The sequence below is a fragment of the Octodon degus genome, unplaced genomic scaffold (assembly GCF_000260255.1).
Source record: "Octodon degus isolate 3935 unplaced genomic scaffold, OctDeg1.0 scaffold00082, whole genome shotgun sequence".
Classification (NCBI taxonomy): Eukaryota; Metazoa; Chordata; class Mammalia; order Rodentia; family Octodontidae; genus Octodon; species Octodon degus.
In genome coordinates, this window is record NW_004524658.1 from 7,852,648 (window position 1) to 7,867,190 (window position 14,543).

The following is a 14,543-nucleotide window of genomic DNA, read 5'->3' on the forward strand; positions in this document are numbered from 1 at the left end:
CCCATGGCAGTCCTCCTGTCTCAGTCTCTAGAGTACTGGGATTACAGATGTATTTCACCCGGTACAGAGTCTTGGTTAATTTCAAAAATCAGCAGAACTTACTTCAAAGAAATGGAGCTTTCAGGCATGATATATTGTGCTTTTAAAGCCAGAGGCTTGCTGCTTGTGTGTCTGTGCTCTTTACAGAGCAGTAAAATATTTTTCTTTTTCAGACATGAATGAACACAGCTCTAGAAGTCATAGCATCTTCCTGATTAATATTAAACAAGAGAATGTAGAGACTGAAAAAAAACTCAGTGGGAAGCTTTATTTGGTGGATCTGGCTGGGAGTGAGAAGGTAATTGGCTCTTTATCTGTATATCTCTAATTCCCCCCTGGCTCAGTGTGCAGTGGTATAATTTTTGTGCTTTTCTATTCTCTAGTTTTAAGGCTTCTCATGTTGCGCTAAGGTGTTATTAAATTTAACCTTTGTTTCCCACTCTTTTCTGGTCCTGAAGACCCCTTCTTGGCATCGTGAGGGGCTTGGAAGCTCACTCTGGTGTGTGCCTGAGTGGCCCTGGTGATGACACCAGGCAAGTGTTGGTCTGAACCTAGCCTAGCAAAGGCAGCTGTGGGTGGGACAGGAACATCTAAGGACACGAAGACCCCTGTGTTACTGCCATATTACAACAGGCCAGGGAAGGGCTCTGGCTTCTGAAGGTGGCAGGCCCGCCTCTGCAGCTGTGTTTGCCAAGAGAAGCTCTGGGACCTGGGGCTCTCCCCGTATTGCCTGGTTCTTTGCAGTGACCCTGACGCATTGGTAGCCTTGGTACTTCTAGGCTATGAGGCCTGTGATCAGTCTTCAGCCACAAGCCCTGACTGGTCTCGGGTTCTGTTAAGGCCCTCTTTTGCTGTGTGTGCTCAGTCCCTTGCCCTCCTAGACCCTTGCTGGGGTCACATTCCAGGTCAAACACGCTTCTCAGAATCTCCAGCTTGTCCCTCCAGCCTCACCCCACGGCACAATGGCAGCTCCTGCTGCCGCACCCTGGCTGGGCAGAGGCCGCCTGCTCAGGCAGCATCCCAGAGCTGGCCCTGTGCACAGTACCTTTCCTCATCATCACTGACCCAGCTGGCTGTCGCCGCTGTGCCAGCCTTGTAGCCCCGTGAGCTCCTTCCCAGTACAGTTGATCCCTGCTGACTGTACCACACCCCTGGCTTCCCACACTACAGAGATGGCCTCTGACATGGTGTGAGTAATGTTGCTGCGATTCCTCTTTTGCGTGTGTAAAACCATGAGCAGAGAGCCATCTGGATCTTTCTGGTTGGAAATCTAAACTTTTATTGGCATGAGCTGGTAACTGTTGAAGCAGACACTCACCAGGACAGACATAACAGAGCAGCATTGTTTAATTCTGCACTGACCATCAGCTTTACTGCTGCGCCACGTGTGGCTTCATGCGAAGAGGAGAGCAGTCCCTGCAGCTGCTGAGCAGAGTCAAAAAGCCTTTTTTTCTAGCACGAGAGGTTAAACTCGGGGCCTTTGCACTGAGCTACATCCCCAACCTCTCTACCTTCCTTTTCTTTTAATCTTGATTTTTCATTTTGTCTCACTAAGTTGCCCAGGATGGCTCACACTTGAAATCCTCCTTCATCAGCCTCGCAGAGTGCTGGAATTGCAAGCCTGTGCCACCACACCTGCCTTCAGAGATGGATATTTTAGGGACTAAACACGCCTGAAAACTACTTCTACTTCTTTTTTTCTCTCTCTTTTTTTTTTTTTGCGGAACTGGGGATTGAACTCAGACCCTTGCACTTGCTGGGGAAGCGCTCATTCTACTGAGCCATCTCCCCAGCCCTGAAAACTACTTCTTGATGGATCGGAGTGGAGGCCCGTCTCTGTGCCATTTATTGCTAATGATTTTTATGAGGTGCTTTAAAGTTGCATCCTCTTCATAGTTACTTTTGTTTCTTTCTCCTGTTTCCATTTGTCCCAGTGTGAATGCGTTGGTGTGATCTCAGAACAGAACTCTGGACTTTAGTTCTTATCCCTCCTAAGTGACAGTCTACCCTAAGCAGGCAGTTTGACGTCTCTGGAGCTCACTTTTTTTGTCTCTGAAAGGAAGGTAATAGCACCTGCCCTGTGCATGTCATGGAGTTAGGATACTCAACTACAGCAATGCCTTAAGAGCCATGGCATGAATAGATGGTTATCACTTGCAACCCATCAGCCTCATGGTTCCTCTGTCTGTAAGCAGGGGTCCCGTACACACAATTCAAGACAGATGAGAATCTGTCCTATTTGAGCAAACTCCCCAAGGCAGGCATTCACCTCTGTTGTCGGGTTTCTCCTTCATATGTAATTGAAATCCATCTTTGTGCAGCTTAAAATGATTTCTCCTTCTTTTTCTTTTGGAGCGCAGCTGCTCACCCCACCTCGTCTGTCCAGACAACAGGGACAGGAATGAGGTTGAGCTTCTTTTTTCTTTTTCCAGCATCCGTAACCTGCTCTCTACCTAGAGCGAATGCTGTAAGTATGACATTCTGAGTGATAACTCAGCAGAGGAGGCACTGGCCACGGCCTGATGGAAGCAGAGAGAAAGGGCAAATTTATAGTGTGAGACACATGTTCTTGGCTTTTCAAGCTTCTTCAGGTTTTTTACTTTTTGCTTTGTCTTTTAACTCGGTAGGAAGTTGGCAGGGAAGGAGCAGAGCCTGGACCACCATCCCCGCTGCCCGCGGTCCTGTGCCTGAATTTGGAACTCTCATTTTGCACTCACTGTGGCTGCAGACAGCACATTCGCTGAGCCCTTCCCTCAGGGCTCCCCTGTGTAGAGGTTGTAGTTGTCTCCCAGGACCCAAGCTTCCCCATGAAGACAGTGCTTCTACAGCCTGGTTCCCCTGGATGGATGTCCCCCGGGAAGCATCGGCAGCTTTCCCACTCGAGGCATTTCAGCCATTCCACTAAAACCTAATTGAGAGGAAAATGACAGCAGGAGAGACCAAATCCCCAGTCTCGGGCTCCGGGGATGGTTTCACCAGTGTGGTTCTTACTTACTTCTGCTTTTCCTTCCTTCCTAGCAGGGTCTTCCCCTTTGCCCTCATGGGAATGTGAGTTTTCTATTCTGCTCTCTTACTATCTGGTGCAGCTCACTGCTTTTTCTTCTCCTGGTAGGTCAGCAAAACTGGTGCCGAGGGAGCTGTTCTCGACGAAGCTAAAAATATCAATAAGTCTTTGTCTGCTCTTGGAAACGTGATCTCTGCCTTGGCAGAAGGGACAGTAAGTGATCCTGTGCCCATCTATTAAATAACATTATGAAAAGTTACCTTTTGGGTTTGCCTGTTCTTTTTTGTCACATACCCTAGAGATTCCCTTGATTTTCTGTTTGGAGAAGAGCAGAAGGAACCCTGCCTGTGCATGCCTGGTGCTGGGGGATAAGTCCATTAAGACGTGTGAATAGTGAAGCTAATTTCCTATGGGCACTTTAAACTTTGACAAGATGCAGACTTGGCCACAAATTATTCACATATATTACTAAATTGCATGTCTATTACTAAGCCCAGTGTGTCTCTCTCTCTTCCTGGATTGCTTCTGCATTTTTTCCTTTGAATGGACCATCAAAACTAACATCTTCTCTTTTCCCAAATAGAAAACACATGTGCCATACCGGGATAGCAAGATGACTCGGATCCTCCAGGACTCTCTGGGTGGGAACTGTAGAACCACCATTGTCATCTGCTGTTCTCCTTCTGTCTTCAATGAGGCTGAGACCAAGTCCACGCTGATGTTTGGACAGAGGTGCGTTTGGTCTCTTGGGATCCAGACTCTGGTCTTAGGTGTTAGCAGTGAGGCGTTGGTGTCAGAGGTAATGACACGAGGGGGTGAGAGTTGTTCCCTTGCCTCCAGCAGGTGATCTGTGCACTTGGGGAATCATTTGGAATTTATTGAGGCCAGAGGAATAGTTATGGCTTTAAATAATGTGGAGGAATAAGCTAAAGATATACTTAAAGGAATGTTTATGGTGTTTGAAAGAAAATGGAACACCCAGACTTTCTATCAATGCCACTTGATAATGGAGTGCAGTGTTGCTTTTGTTCTTCATGGAGCCCAAGTCTAATGTGTAAGCTCATTCACATATATAAGTCTTGAATGGTTTAAATCTCGAGTATCCTCCAAAAGGCTTACATACTTGTAACCATGGAGCACCACAACTAAATGTACTCTCAGGGGTCAGCCTAGTTGGAAGAGGTGGGTTTCCACAGGGATGACCTGCAAGGGCATAGCTCTCTGTCTCTTTGCTTCTTGGCTGCTGTGACGTAAGCAGATTTCCTCCTCTAGGCCCTCTGCCATGCTGTTTATGCTGAGGAGCCAGCCAGCTGTGGACTGTAGTGTGAGCCAGAATGATCCTTTCCTCCTTTGTGCAGTGTCAGCAATTCTGTGCCAGTGACAAGGAAGGTGACTACGACTAGCCCCAAGATTGATGACCACCTACACTCCTGTGTTTGGGATGTAGTACAGAGTCGCTCATAAAACGCCCAGGAACTTGGATGAACATAGAGTAGGGGCATGAATAGAAAAGGAAAGGCAAAGGCTCTGTGCTCCCCCTGAGATAAGAGGTACAGGTGTATGCTGAGGAAGAGACTTGCGGCACCTATCTCCTCACCTTCCAAAATGCCCAAAGGACACAAGCTTGATCTCTGTGGCACTGATATGTTGGCAGCACGTACCCCCAGCAGCTCTCTAGCAACAGTCATGGCCATGGCTTGGTTGTCACCACGCTTTCCTTTCATGCTGTTTTCTTTTTTACCTACTTCCTCCCATGGCCCAAGCCTGACCTCCTTCAGTCATGTTTCCTCAATTCTGGGGTCCAAGCCCAGTGCTCTCAGCTGTGGGGTTCTTAATGTTAACTAGCTCTGTAAGAGCTCAGAGTGGTGTGGAGTTGGATGACTCAAGCATCTGCAGTCCTCACTGGGCTGAGCCCAAAGCTGGGGTTGGAGATGTGGATTTCACTGCCATCATTCCATCGGGTGGAATAATCCTGTGGGCTTTGCATAAGTTACCAGTTCTCTGTGGACCTTAGCTGCCTCATTTGTAAATGGATGTCCCTAGCGCTTCACTGCCTTCCTCCCGGGAGTGGTTATGTCTGAGAAATAGTCCCAGAGGCCTAGAGAAAGGATGGAGGGGGTGGGCAGGGTGCATGGGAAATTGTGGCTTGTTTGAACTGCATTAAACCCATTATTTCCTGAGCCCTCAACAGAACATAGAATTAGGCATTCATAGCATGGGTGGGATGTCTAAATAAATAATAATTATGCTAAGATGCTTTGCAACTAATATATCTTTTAAACTGTATTTGGGTCCTTTACTCCTTCCCAGTGACTTCTTTGATTTGACAAACGCTTTGCCAGTGGGTTTGCAGTGATGTCACACCAACCTTCCTCACGATTCCAGGCACCTCTACACAAGCATGTGCTTCTGGTAAACACAGACTGCATCCCACTCCCTCCCCTGTTTCCACTCACTGTCTTAAACTTGAGCTTTAGCAGTTTCCTCTGGAGACATATTTGAGTAAACCACCTCCAACTGCATTTATAACTGAAATATATCTTTTAAAAATTCTTACCTGGAAAGCAAGCATATTCTGGATCTTCTTAAGCCAAAGTCACTCTAGGTCCTGGGGCTGTCTGACTTCAGGTACCTGTAGGTAGTGGGCATTAGCTGCTGTCCACAAAAAGCAAATTCCATAGCATTTCAAGTGATTATTGTCTTTTTCTTGACCTTAGACACTTATTAGTATTGTCATTATCATTAACATATTTTTAAGTACCAAATATATGTTACACCTATCAGAATCCTCCTTAGCAATTCTAACAGGTGAGGATTATTTCACCTGAGAGCAGAGGGTGAAATTGAGAGTTAAACTGAAGCCATTGCATAACATGCCTGAGACCATACTGTCAGTAAATGGTTGAATGTCCTAGGCTATGGCCTGCACTGTTTGATCCAGAGCTTCTTACACGAGGGCTCCTTGATCGGGAACCTTTATATCGGTCTGTTTTTCATTGCTATAGCAGAAACCCAAGGTTAGATAGTTTATATGCAGAAGAGGTTTATGGAGCTGGCAATTGTGGAGACTCACAGCCATGGTACTGGCATCCTTGTGGCTCCCCGGTAAGGGTTTTGTGATAGCTATACCACAGTGGCAATAATTTGTGTGAAAAGAGGAGCCTATGTGACAAGGCAGGAAGCCAGAGGCTGGGGAAGTGCCAGGCTCCCTCTTTTATAACAGTCTTGCTAAGAGAACTAGCCAGTTTTGTGGCAACTACCACAGCCCTTCTGTAGGCAGCATTACTAGTGACCTTGGGCTGGTCTCCATTTATTAAAACATTTCACCATGTCACAGCATGAGCATATTAAGGATCAGGCTCCCAACAAAGGAGCCCTTGGGGTGCACAATCCGTAGCCCACCATGGCAGTCTAGGCGAGCTCACTCCAGTGGCTATACACAGCCTTGCCAGCACACCCAGTTGGGAAGCTAAGATCTGCCCCTAACCCATTCTCTTGTCTACTGGTGTCCGAGCTTGTGGTCTTTAGCCTGCACAAAGAGATGTAATGCGACTTCTTAGAGTGTCTAAGAGGAGTGGGTAAGTTGCTTCAGTTGTCACTTAGCATAGTAAGTGAAGCGGTCTGACAGTATTGATGTTTGGGAAGGTCATGGTAATTGATGAGATTAGACTGGATAGAAAGTACTGTAAGGGACGGCACTGTAATTAAGAGACAAGATTGAATACTGATAACTGAGGATTCCAGGAAATAACAAGTAATGTCAGTTACGGTTCCAAATGAAACAGGTTTGTCAGTGCCATCTAGATCCTGAGCTGCCTGACAGCAGGGAGTGGGTTTGTCATTGGCATCAGTTTTCACTCAACATTTAGCACAACTGGGACACTGTAAGTGATCAGTAATACATGCTTGTTGAATAAATGAGCAGGCGAATTTCAAGCTTATTGTGTGATTCCTTGCTGAACTGTCATACCCTTATGTGATGGTTGTGCCCAGGAGTTGAGTTGGGTTTGGATCTGGTTTGCTGTTCAGTGTGTATTTACAAGTGCGTGAGGCTTTGTTCCTTTCATGCTGTCCTCAAGTTAGTAACTGATTTTTTTTTTTTTTTTTTTTTTTTTTTTAAGGACACTGAACTTCTCTATGGGGCCTTTACCTGCTTTAACATTGAATGTCCTCATTGAACCCAGTTGAATAGCCAACATGAATTACAACATTGGATTAGACATGATGTCTGATAGCAAGTGAGATTAAGCATTTTGAACTCAAACATGCTGCCGGTGCATCCCAAATTCGGTATAGTGAGGGTCTGTTATATTTGTGCTGCAGAGGTGGCCACATCTTAGGATGCGATGTGTTGGGGTCCTCAGTCATTCCTGTGCAGCTCTTTGAAAGAACAAGGAACATACATGTTTGTGTCCTGCTGGCCTGGATTGATCCTCTGAGCAAAACACAGTAGCATGGACTTCAAATCAGGAGTAACATGGTAGAGCCTGCAGGTACCTGAGGGTGCCCTGCCTGGTCCCGGCCAGTCTTCCTCCTCCATCCTCAAGATTCTGGATTAGACAGATGTAAAGGGAAAAACCTGAGTGTGTGTGTCTTGGTTTTACCGATGGCGTCTTGCTCTCAGGTTCAGCCAGCCCTGTGCCTCAGTTTCCCCAGTGTCCAACACTGTGCCACCCAAGAGGCAGTTTTTTAAGCAAGCTGGGAGGCCGCGCTTGAAACCCTAGTCAGTCAACAGTCAGAAAGATGAACTCAAATGAAAGTACTTTCATTGACTTTTTTTTTCTTCTGGCCTCCAGCATTGTATTCTTTAGTCTTTAATTATTCTTCCAAAGTACTTGTATAGCACTAGTGGAAAAAGATACTTGTAAATTTTAGGAGTGTGGGTTCAGATCACCCAGTTGTCTTGGAACCTACTTAATGTGCCTGATTTGGGGAGTTGACAAGGGAAGGGAGCCGAGGGCCAGGCCATCCGTTCAGGAAGGTCTGGCTCAGCAGGCCCTTGCACCAAAGGTTCTGATTGATCTGGCATGAATAATTCAACAGTTTTATTTATATGCTGAATGTGGAGGGAAAATTGATAACTTAGGGAAGACAGCGTTCTCTCTTCCTCTTGTCCACAGTTGAAGAAAGATCACTCCATCATTTTAATCACGCCACATGCCATTTCGCAGGCAGCTGGATTTGGCAGCCTGAGTAGAGGGTGTGCTGAGTTTATGCCATCAGAGCCTGAGAATGAGTTACCTGCAGGGATGGAGCAGGCGCTTTGGCCAAGGCATATGCTTGGCTACTGTCCTAACAGAAATCCAGAAAAGACTGAAATCACCTCTTTTGGGAGGTTTGTTCCTGAGATACCAACCGGGTTAGGTTCTTGCTCTTGCAGAGAGAGCTATTGTGAGTGACATAAATTTAACTATATGCTGACTCATCTAAGTCATAAAAATTTTATTTTCTCCTTCTTGGTCTTTTCCCTAACAAGCAGGGAAATGCTGTCATCAGGCATTCGTAAGAAAGCAGGCTTCAGAGGTTTAGCTGTTTATATAGGAACTGGGACTCAAATGATGGATGTTAGTCTTAGCGGCAGACTCACTAGGCAATAGGACCCATTATTTAATCAAACACTAATCTTGCTGTGGCTGTGAAAGTATTTTGTAGATGTGGTTAACATATACAATCATTCAGCTTTAAATAGATTACCCTGCAGGGTGGGAGTGGCCCACATCCAAGCTGTCAGAGGCTTTAAAAGCAACAAGCCAGGCTTCCCAGAGAAGACATTCTGCTTCCAGGCTGTAGTTTCAATTTCTACCTGCATCCCCAGGCTGCTGGGCATGCCCCATGCCTTCAGCTTTACCTGCTCCCCCTATCATGCCAGCCAACCTCTTTAAAAAATAAATGAGAAGTTGTGTTTTGTATACATAATTTGATCTTACTATAAAATGGGATACATAATCTGTCTGTCTCCTGTTGGCTGTTTCTCTGGGGGACCTAAGGGACCACCCCATCTCCCCTTTATGGAGAGAGGACTCACCCTCACACGCCATTCACAGCATGGAATCACACACTGCAGACTTATTCTATGGTTCAAGGTTTGAGGTTGTCTTGAGCTACTTATCCAAATAGCAGTCCTGTCCTGAATGCCTGGAGAGCAAAGGAGGATGCTGGAATCTGAGGCATGAAGGTGCTAAGAACAAACATCTTCTTGACTCTTCCAAGGAGATCAAAATAATCATATGAACCAAGGATAGCAGCATTCGTATCCTTTGACTCTACTTGTGGCCAGTAAAGATGAGTGACGGAAGTCATTAGGAAAGAGGGGAGGGGAGTTATCAGGACACAGGGTGATCTGACCAAGTGGGATAAGTGTGTCGTCTATCACCCCATCCCCCAACAAAAAGTGCCACATTAAAAAGATGCCTTTTCAAAGTTTCAGGGGTGGTTGCTCAGCCTTGGTGGTGGTAGAGGAACACAGGCTCTTAGCCTGGGCATTTGCTTCTGAATAGATAAGCCACAAATTAAATGAAGGAGGAGTCCAGCGGTGCTGGGAAAGAGAGCACTAGTCCTTGGACCTTGTTGCCTACATTGGTACAGGTATGAATGAAAGTCTCTAATGGATAATCATAATGCTCCTGGTCACATGTTTTTCTTGCAGCTTGAAAGTTTTTAAAAGGGAAACAGGGGCAGGGGAGATAGCTCAGTGGAATAAGCACTTGCCTGGCAAGCTCAAGGACCTGAGTTCAATCCCCTGTTGCACTAAAAAAAAAAAAAAAAAAAAAGGAAACAGTATCAAATGCCTGAGGCTACCACCCTTTTAAATGACTATCTTTTGAAAAGCACTGGTATGTTGTTTCAGATTGATTTCTCTGTTGTAGGGGAAAGGACAGTCAGTAGCTTCAGTTCTGATGGAATTAGCAAAACAAGTAAAATGTGTATAGAAGTTGTATCTTGAAACACTAATGTTCAACAGCTAGCAGTTTAAGTGGTTCCCCCCATGCCTTGTTAGTGTCACAGATTTTATGGCTGCCTCCAGCTGTTTCTGTAGTGTTTGCGTTCACCATTTGTCTAATTCAACCCTAATTGCCTTCTCCTTTTCTATGGAGGCATCCGTGTGCAGAGTGGCGATTTCTTCCCTTAGATGCACAGGCGGAGTCTCCAGTTGGATGGAGACAGACGCTTGAGCAGTGACTTAGCCTGATGTAGAATGCTAGGCTTTGCGGAAGCAGCTCGAGCACTAGGTGTGAGTGCCCCGGAACTCAGTGTGCTTGTTGTCCCATACTAGTTTGACTTTATGGAGAGTTAATTCCCACCTATTGAGCAAAGGTTACAAAATTAATGGTATTTTCTTTACAGAAATTAGCATTTTATTATCAGCTTTAGCTAAGAAAATTGTCTAATAGGTACTCAGACACTTTAAAAACAAACCAAACCAAACCAAGCCAAGCCAAACCAAACCAAACCAAACCAAACCAAACCAAACCAAACCAAACCAAACCAAACCAAACCAAACCAAACCAAACCAAACCTATTCATCATTAAACAGCTGGAGTTTTTTGCTGGTTTTATAACCTATTAAAAAGGTTAGGCTGTTAAACATTCCACATTTAAAAGTTTTGTAGGGTGGTGGGTATGGGGAATTCTCAATGTTTATTTAAAATAAATAGAATCTTGACTTTAAAAAAAGAAAGAACAAAGCTTGAGTGTCATCAAGATACTGCTGGTTTTGGGGGCCTCTGTTATCTGTGGGTTTTGTTTGGTCTGACTTCTCCAAGGGGGGTTAATGTTTATTAGCCCTGAAATCTTTTAAAAGCTTGGGGCTAACTCCCTCCCTGCGTAGAAAAGGGTTTCTGTGCTACTGAAGTGGTGCTTGTGTCTCTGAAGCAAGCCAAACAAAGAGAAGCTGCGAATCAGGCTGGTGGTGATAATGGCTCTCCATTGGGCTCCTGTTTACAAAGCAGATCTCGCTGTTAGACTTGAAGCCTAAGATCGATTCAAGGATCTTTCACTAAGCAGCCTTTGACTAGGGACGGGCTTCACGCGTGTGAGGTTCTAACGTGTGGTAGAGCTCTTGTGGTACAGCTCTTGTGTCTGTGAACACATTTGGGGCTGTGGGTAACACCGGAGAGCTCTTCGAAGCAAAGACCCAAGACATTTTTGGGCTCCTTTCTTCATGAATGATTAGGTCACTTTGTATTAATTGAGTGATTTCACAGCCAATTTGAGTAGTAAATGGCTAGAATAGGGCTCCCATGGGTCATTGGCTTGTTTCCCTGTATCAGAGAGAGAACACCTTAGAATGATCAGATGGTGTTGCTGTTGCTAACAGTATGTGTGATGATGTTTTTGATTATCCAAGAGCCATGTATATGACAGTGGCCCCATGAGATTTTATCACTTAGTGGCACACTCGAGGATACTTGTACAATGATGAAATCACCTGATGCAGTCTCAGAATGTGTCCCATTGCTAAGCAGTGCAAAATTGTATCTTCAGCTAGACAAAAATTATAAAATCTGCCTTGGAGCACTTCTTAATTTCGACTGTCATGTTAATTTTATGTTTTCTCATGAGCTATCTGAGATGTACCTGTGTGGGCCTGTGCACAGACCCCCCCAAGTCACAACCACGTGCAGCTTTGTGTCAGGATCCACGCTGACTTACCATTTGGGAGTCTTGGGATAGTAATGCTCTATGTGTGATTACAGCCAGCAAGTGTAGGGAACATACCAGCATCCAAGACCTGGGAAATGATAAAGATAAATACATAAAGTGTATAAGAAAAAAAAAAAAAAAAAAACCAACCAACCAAACAAACAAAAACCAAAAACAAGAGACCGGGCTGGAGAGATGGTTCAGTAGAATAAGCACTTGACTGGCAAGTGCAAGGGCCTGAGTTCAATCCCTGGTTCTGCAAAAACAAACAAACAACAGCAATAACAAAAACAAGAGACCTACTCTAATGGCAACTAGCTGAATAGTCACAAAGGAAGAAAATATACTTTAAATAGCAAAATTAAGTAAGAGCTGATGGTTATTAGGCTCTTTATTCTCTAAATTTACTAATATTCACAGTAAAAAGAAAAAAGAAATTATAGCCATGCTATATCCTTTTACTTTACTCTAGGCCTCTAGGGAAATGAAGGACTGAAATCCTCTTTATTCCTCTGGCAAGATTGTTTTCAACATCTTACAAAGGAGAATATTTGTTCTATTAAAAAAACCTCTCCGGGCACAGAAACGCAGAACCTTTCTTAGTAACTTTAGTTTATCCCACAATCTGGAAATTCTTAATTTCTGGTATATTCCTTTCTGCATTGGCTTATTGGGTTTTATAAGCATTTTTAGTGAGCAGAACATGTATGTTGTAGAAAGCATAAACTTGAATGTGAAGTTTATTATTATTGTTATTTAAACAAATGTGGGGGCTGGTGAGAGGGCTCAGTGGTCTAAAACACCTACTTAGAACAAGCTTAGCAAAGCACAGGAACCACGGTTCAATCCCCCAGCACCACATGCCAGCCAGCCCCGCCCCCTGGTGGGCTGAGCTGCCCCCCCCCCACAAATGAATAAAATTAAAAAAAAAAAGAATAACCTGGCATTATATGTCAAAAAACATTTTAAAAAAATAAACAGATGTGCATCATGGTGACCCATGTCTTAGAAGCCTCTCCCTGGACCCCTGCTCTCGAGGATCACTATCATCTTGGCTTCTGCCAACATGGATTAGTGTTGCCTGTCTTTGAGCTTCATGTAATGAGTCACATAGTGCTGTTTTGTGTCTGGCTGCTTTTTGCACCACTGTGTCTGTGAAGTTTATTTATATTGTTAGGTGCAATAGTTTAAGCAGTTAGATACTATTCTGTAGTTTGAATAAAGCTTGTATGTGTTCATCCTACCATTGATGGGTATTTGGGTTGTTGTCATTTTGGAGCTATTATAAAGTTACCATGACATTGCCATACCTTTGAGTGAGCATGTCTTTATTTTTCTTGGGTAAGAGGGGAGTTTCTGGTTATAAGATACGATTTGCTTAGCTCTAATAGGTACCACCAAACATCTAACATTTAACATTGTTAGTCAAAAGACTAACAAAATGGTAATCTTTTTAATAGCAACTCAGTATTATGGTCACTGTCCTTCCTCACCAACAGTTTTCATTTTTAAACTTATTAATATATTTAGTCATCTTATTGGTATGTCAATATATCTCACTGTAGCTTTAAGTTACGTTTCCCTTGTGGTTAATGATGCTAAGCATTTTATATTTTTAAAATGTAGTCAAGTTTCTGCTTAGTGTTTCTTATTGACTTATAACACTCATTCTGGGTTAGTCCTTCATCAGATATATGTATTTCATATATCTTCTACCACTTTATGACTTGCCTTTTCACACTCTTAATGGTGATTTTTAATTAAGAGAGGTTTTTAATATTAATGAATTTTATTTTATTTTATATCTTAATTTAAGAAATCTTTGCCTACCATAAACTCTAGGTGATATTCTCCTCTCTTTTCTTTTAGAAATTTTAGGGGCTGGGGAGATGGCTCAGTGGAGTAAGTGCTTCCCTGGCAAGCACAAGGACCTGAGTTCAATCCCCAGTTTCACCAAAAAAAAAAAAAAAAAAAAAAAAAAAAAAAAGAAAGAAAGGAAGAAATTTTATTATTTTTATCCATTTGGAATAGGATTTTTTATGTAGTATTAGAGGCTTAGTGGCATATATTGAAAAAGTTGTCCTTTCTCATCCTACTGTACAGAAAGTGAAAATTTTTAAACTTCGTGTAATCAATTTTAACTGTTAGGATCTTAAAGGTATTGATATTCAGTCCGTCAGCTTTGATTTTCAAAATTGTTTTGGCTATTCTTGGCCTTTTTCCTTTTCTATACGTTTTAGAACCAGCCTGCCAACTTCTGTATATATGCATACAGAAACCTCCTAGGATTTGTATAAAAATTTTAAACTTGTAGAACAATTTTGGGAGAGGTAACATCTTTCTCTGTCCATAGTAGCTGGTTTCTTTCAGTTCTGCCTTTGGAGGGTGAAAAGGCATGCCCCTGCGCCTAGTCTGGGGCTGCACGAAGTCTGGGGACCCAGCATGAGACATGTCTTCTCACTGTTGGCTGATTTGCACGGGGAGGCTGCTGTGCAGCTTCTGTGTGTACCTCGATGCCTCTCCTGTGCCCTTGCTGCCCCACTCTGTGCCCTGGAGGGTAACTGGCATGTGCCACTGCAGTGGGGTCAGTCAGCGAGCGGGTGATGTAACAGACAGAAGAGAAGCAGTTTGGGGTCTTTTTTCCTAGCTTTCCCCTGCAGGGACATTGCTGTTGGCTGTGCCTGGAGCAGAGGCTGTGTTCGCCCGGCCAGCAGCTGCTCTCTGCTCTCTGCTCTCTGCTCTCTGCTCTCTGCTCTCTGCTCTCTGCTCTTCCTCTTCCTCTTCCTCTTCCTCTTCCTCTTCCTCTTCCTCTTCCTCTTCCTCTTCTCTTCTCTTCTCTTCTCTTCTCTTCTCTTCT

General features: G+C 44.1%; 1 protein-coding gene across 1 annotated transcript in view; it reads left to right on the forward strand.

Moving 5' to 3' along the window:
- Positions 1-14,543, forward strand: part of Kif5c (kinesin family member 5C) — a 161,596-nt gene that overhangs the window by 78,276 nt on the left and 68,777 nt on the right. The window contains exons 8-10 of the mRNA XM_004636649.2: positions 213-337; positions 3,152-3,256; positions 3,627-3,775. Of these exons, the coding sequence (XP_004636706.1) occupies positions 213-337; positions 3,152-3,256; positions 3,627-3,775 (379 nt within the window). The remainder of the gene's footprint in view (positions 1-212; positions 338-3,151; positions 3,257-3,626; positions 3,776-14,543) is intronic.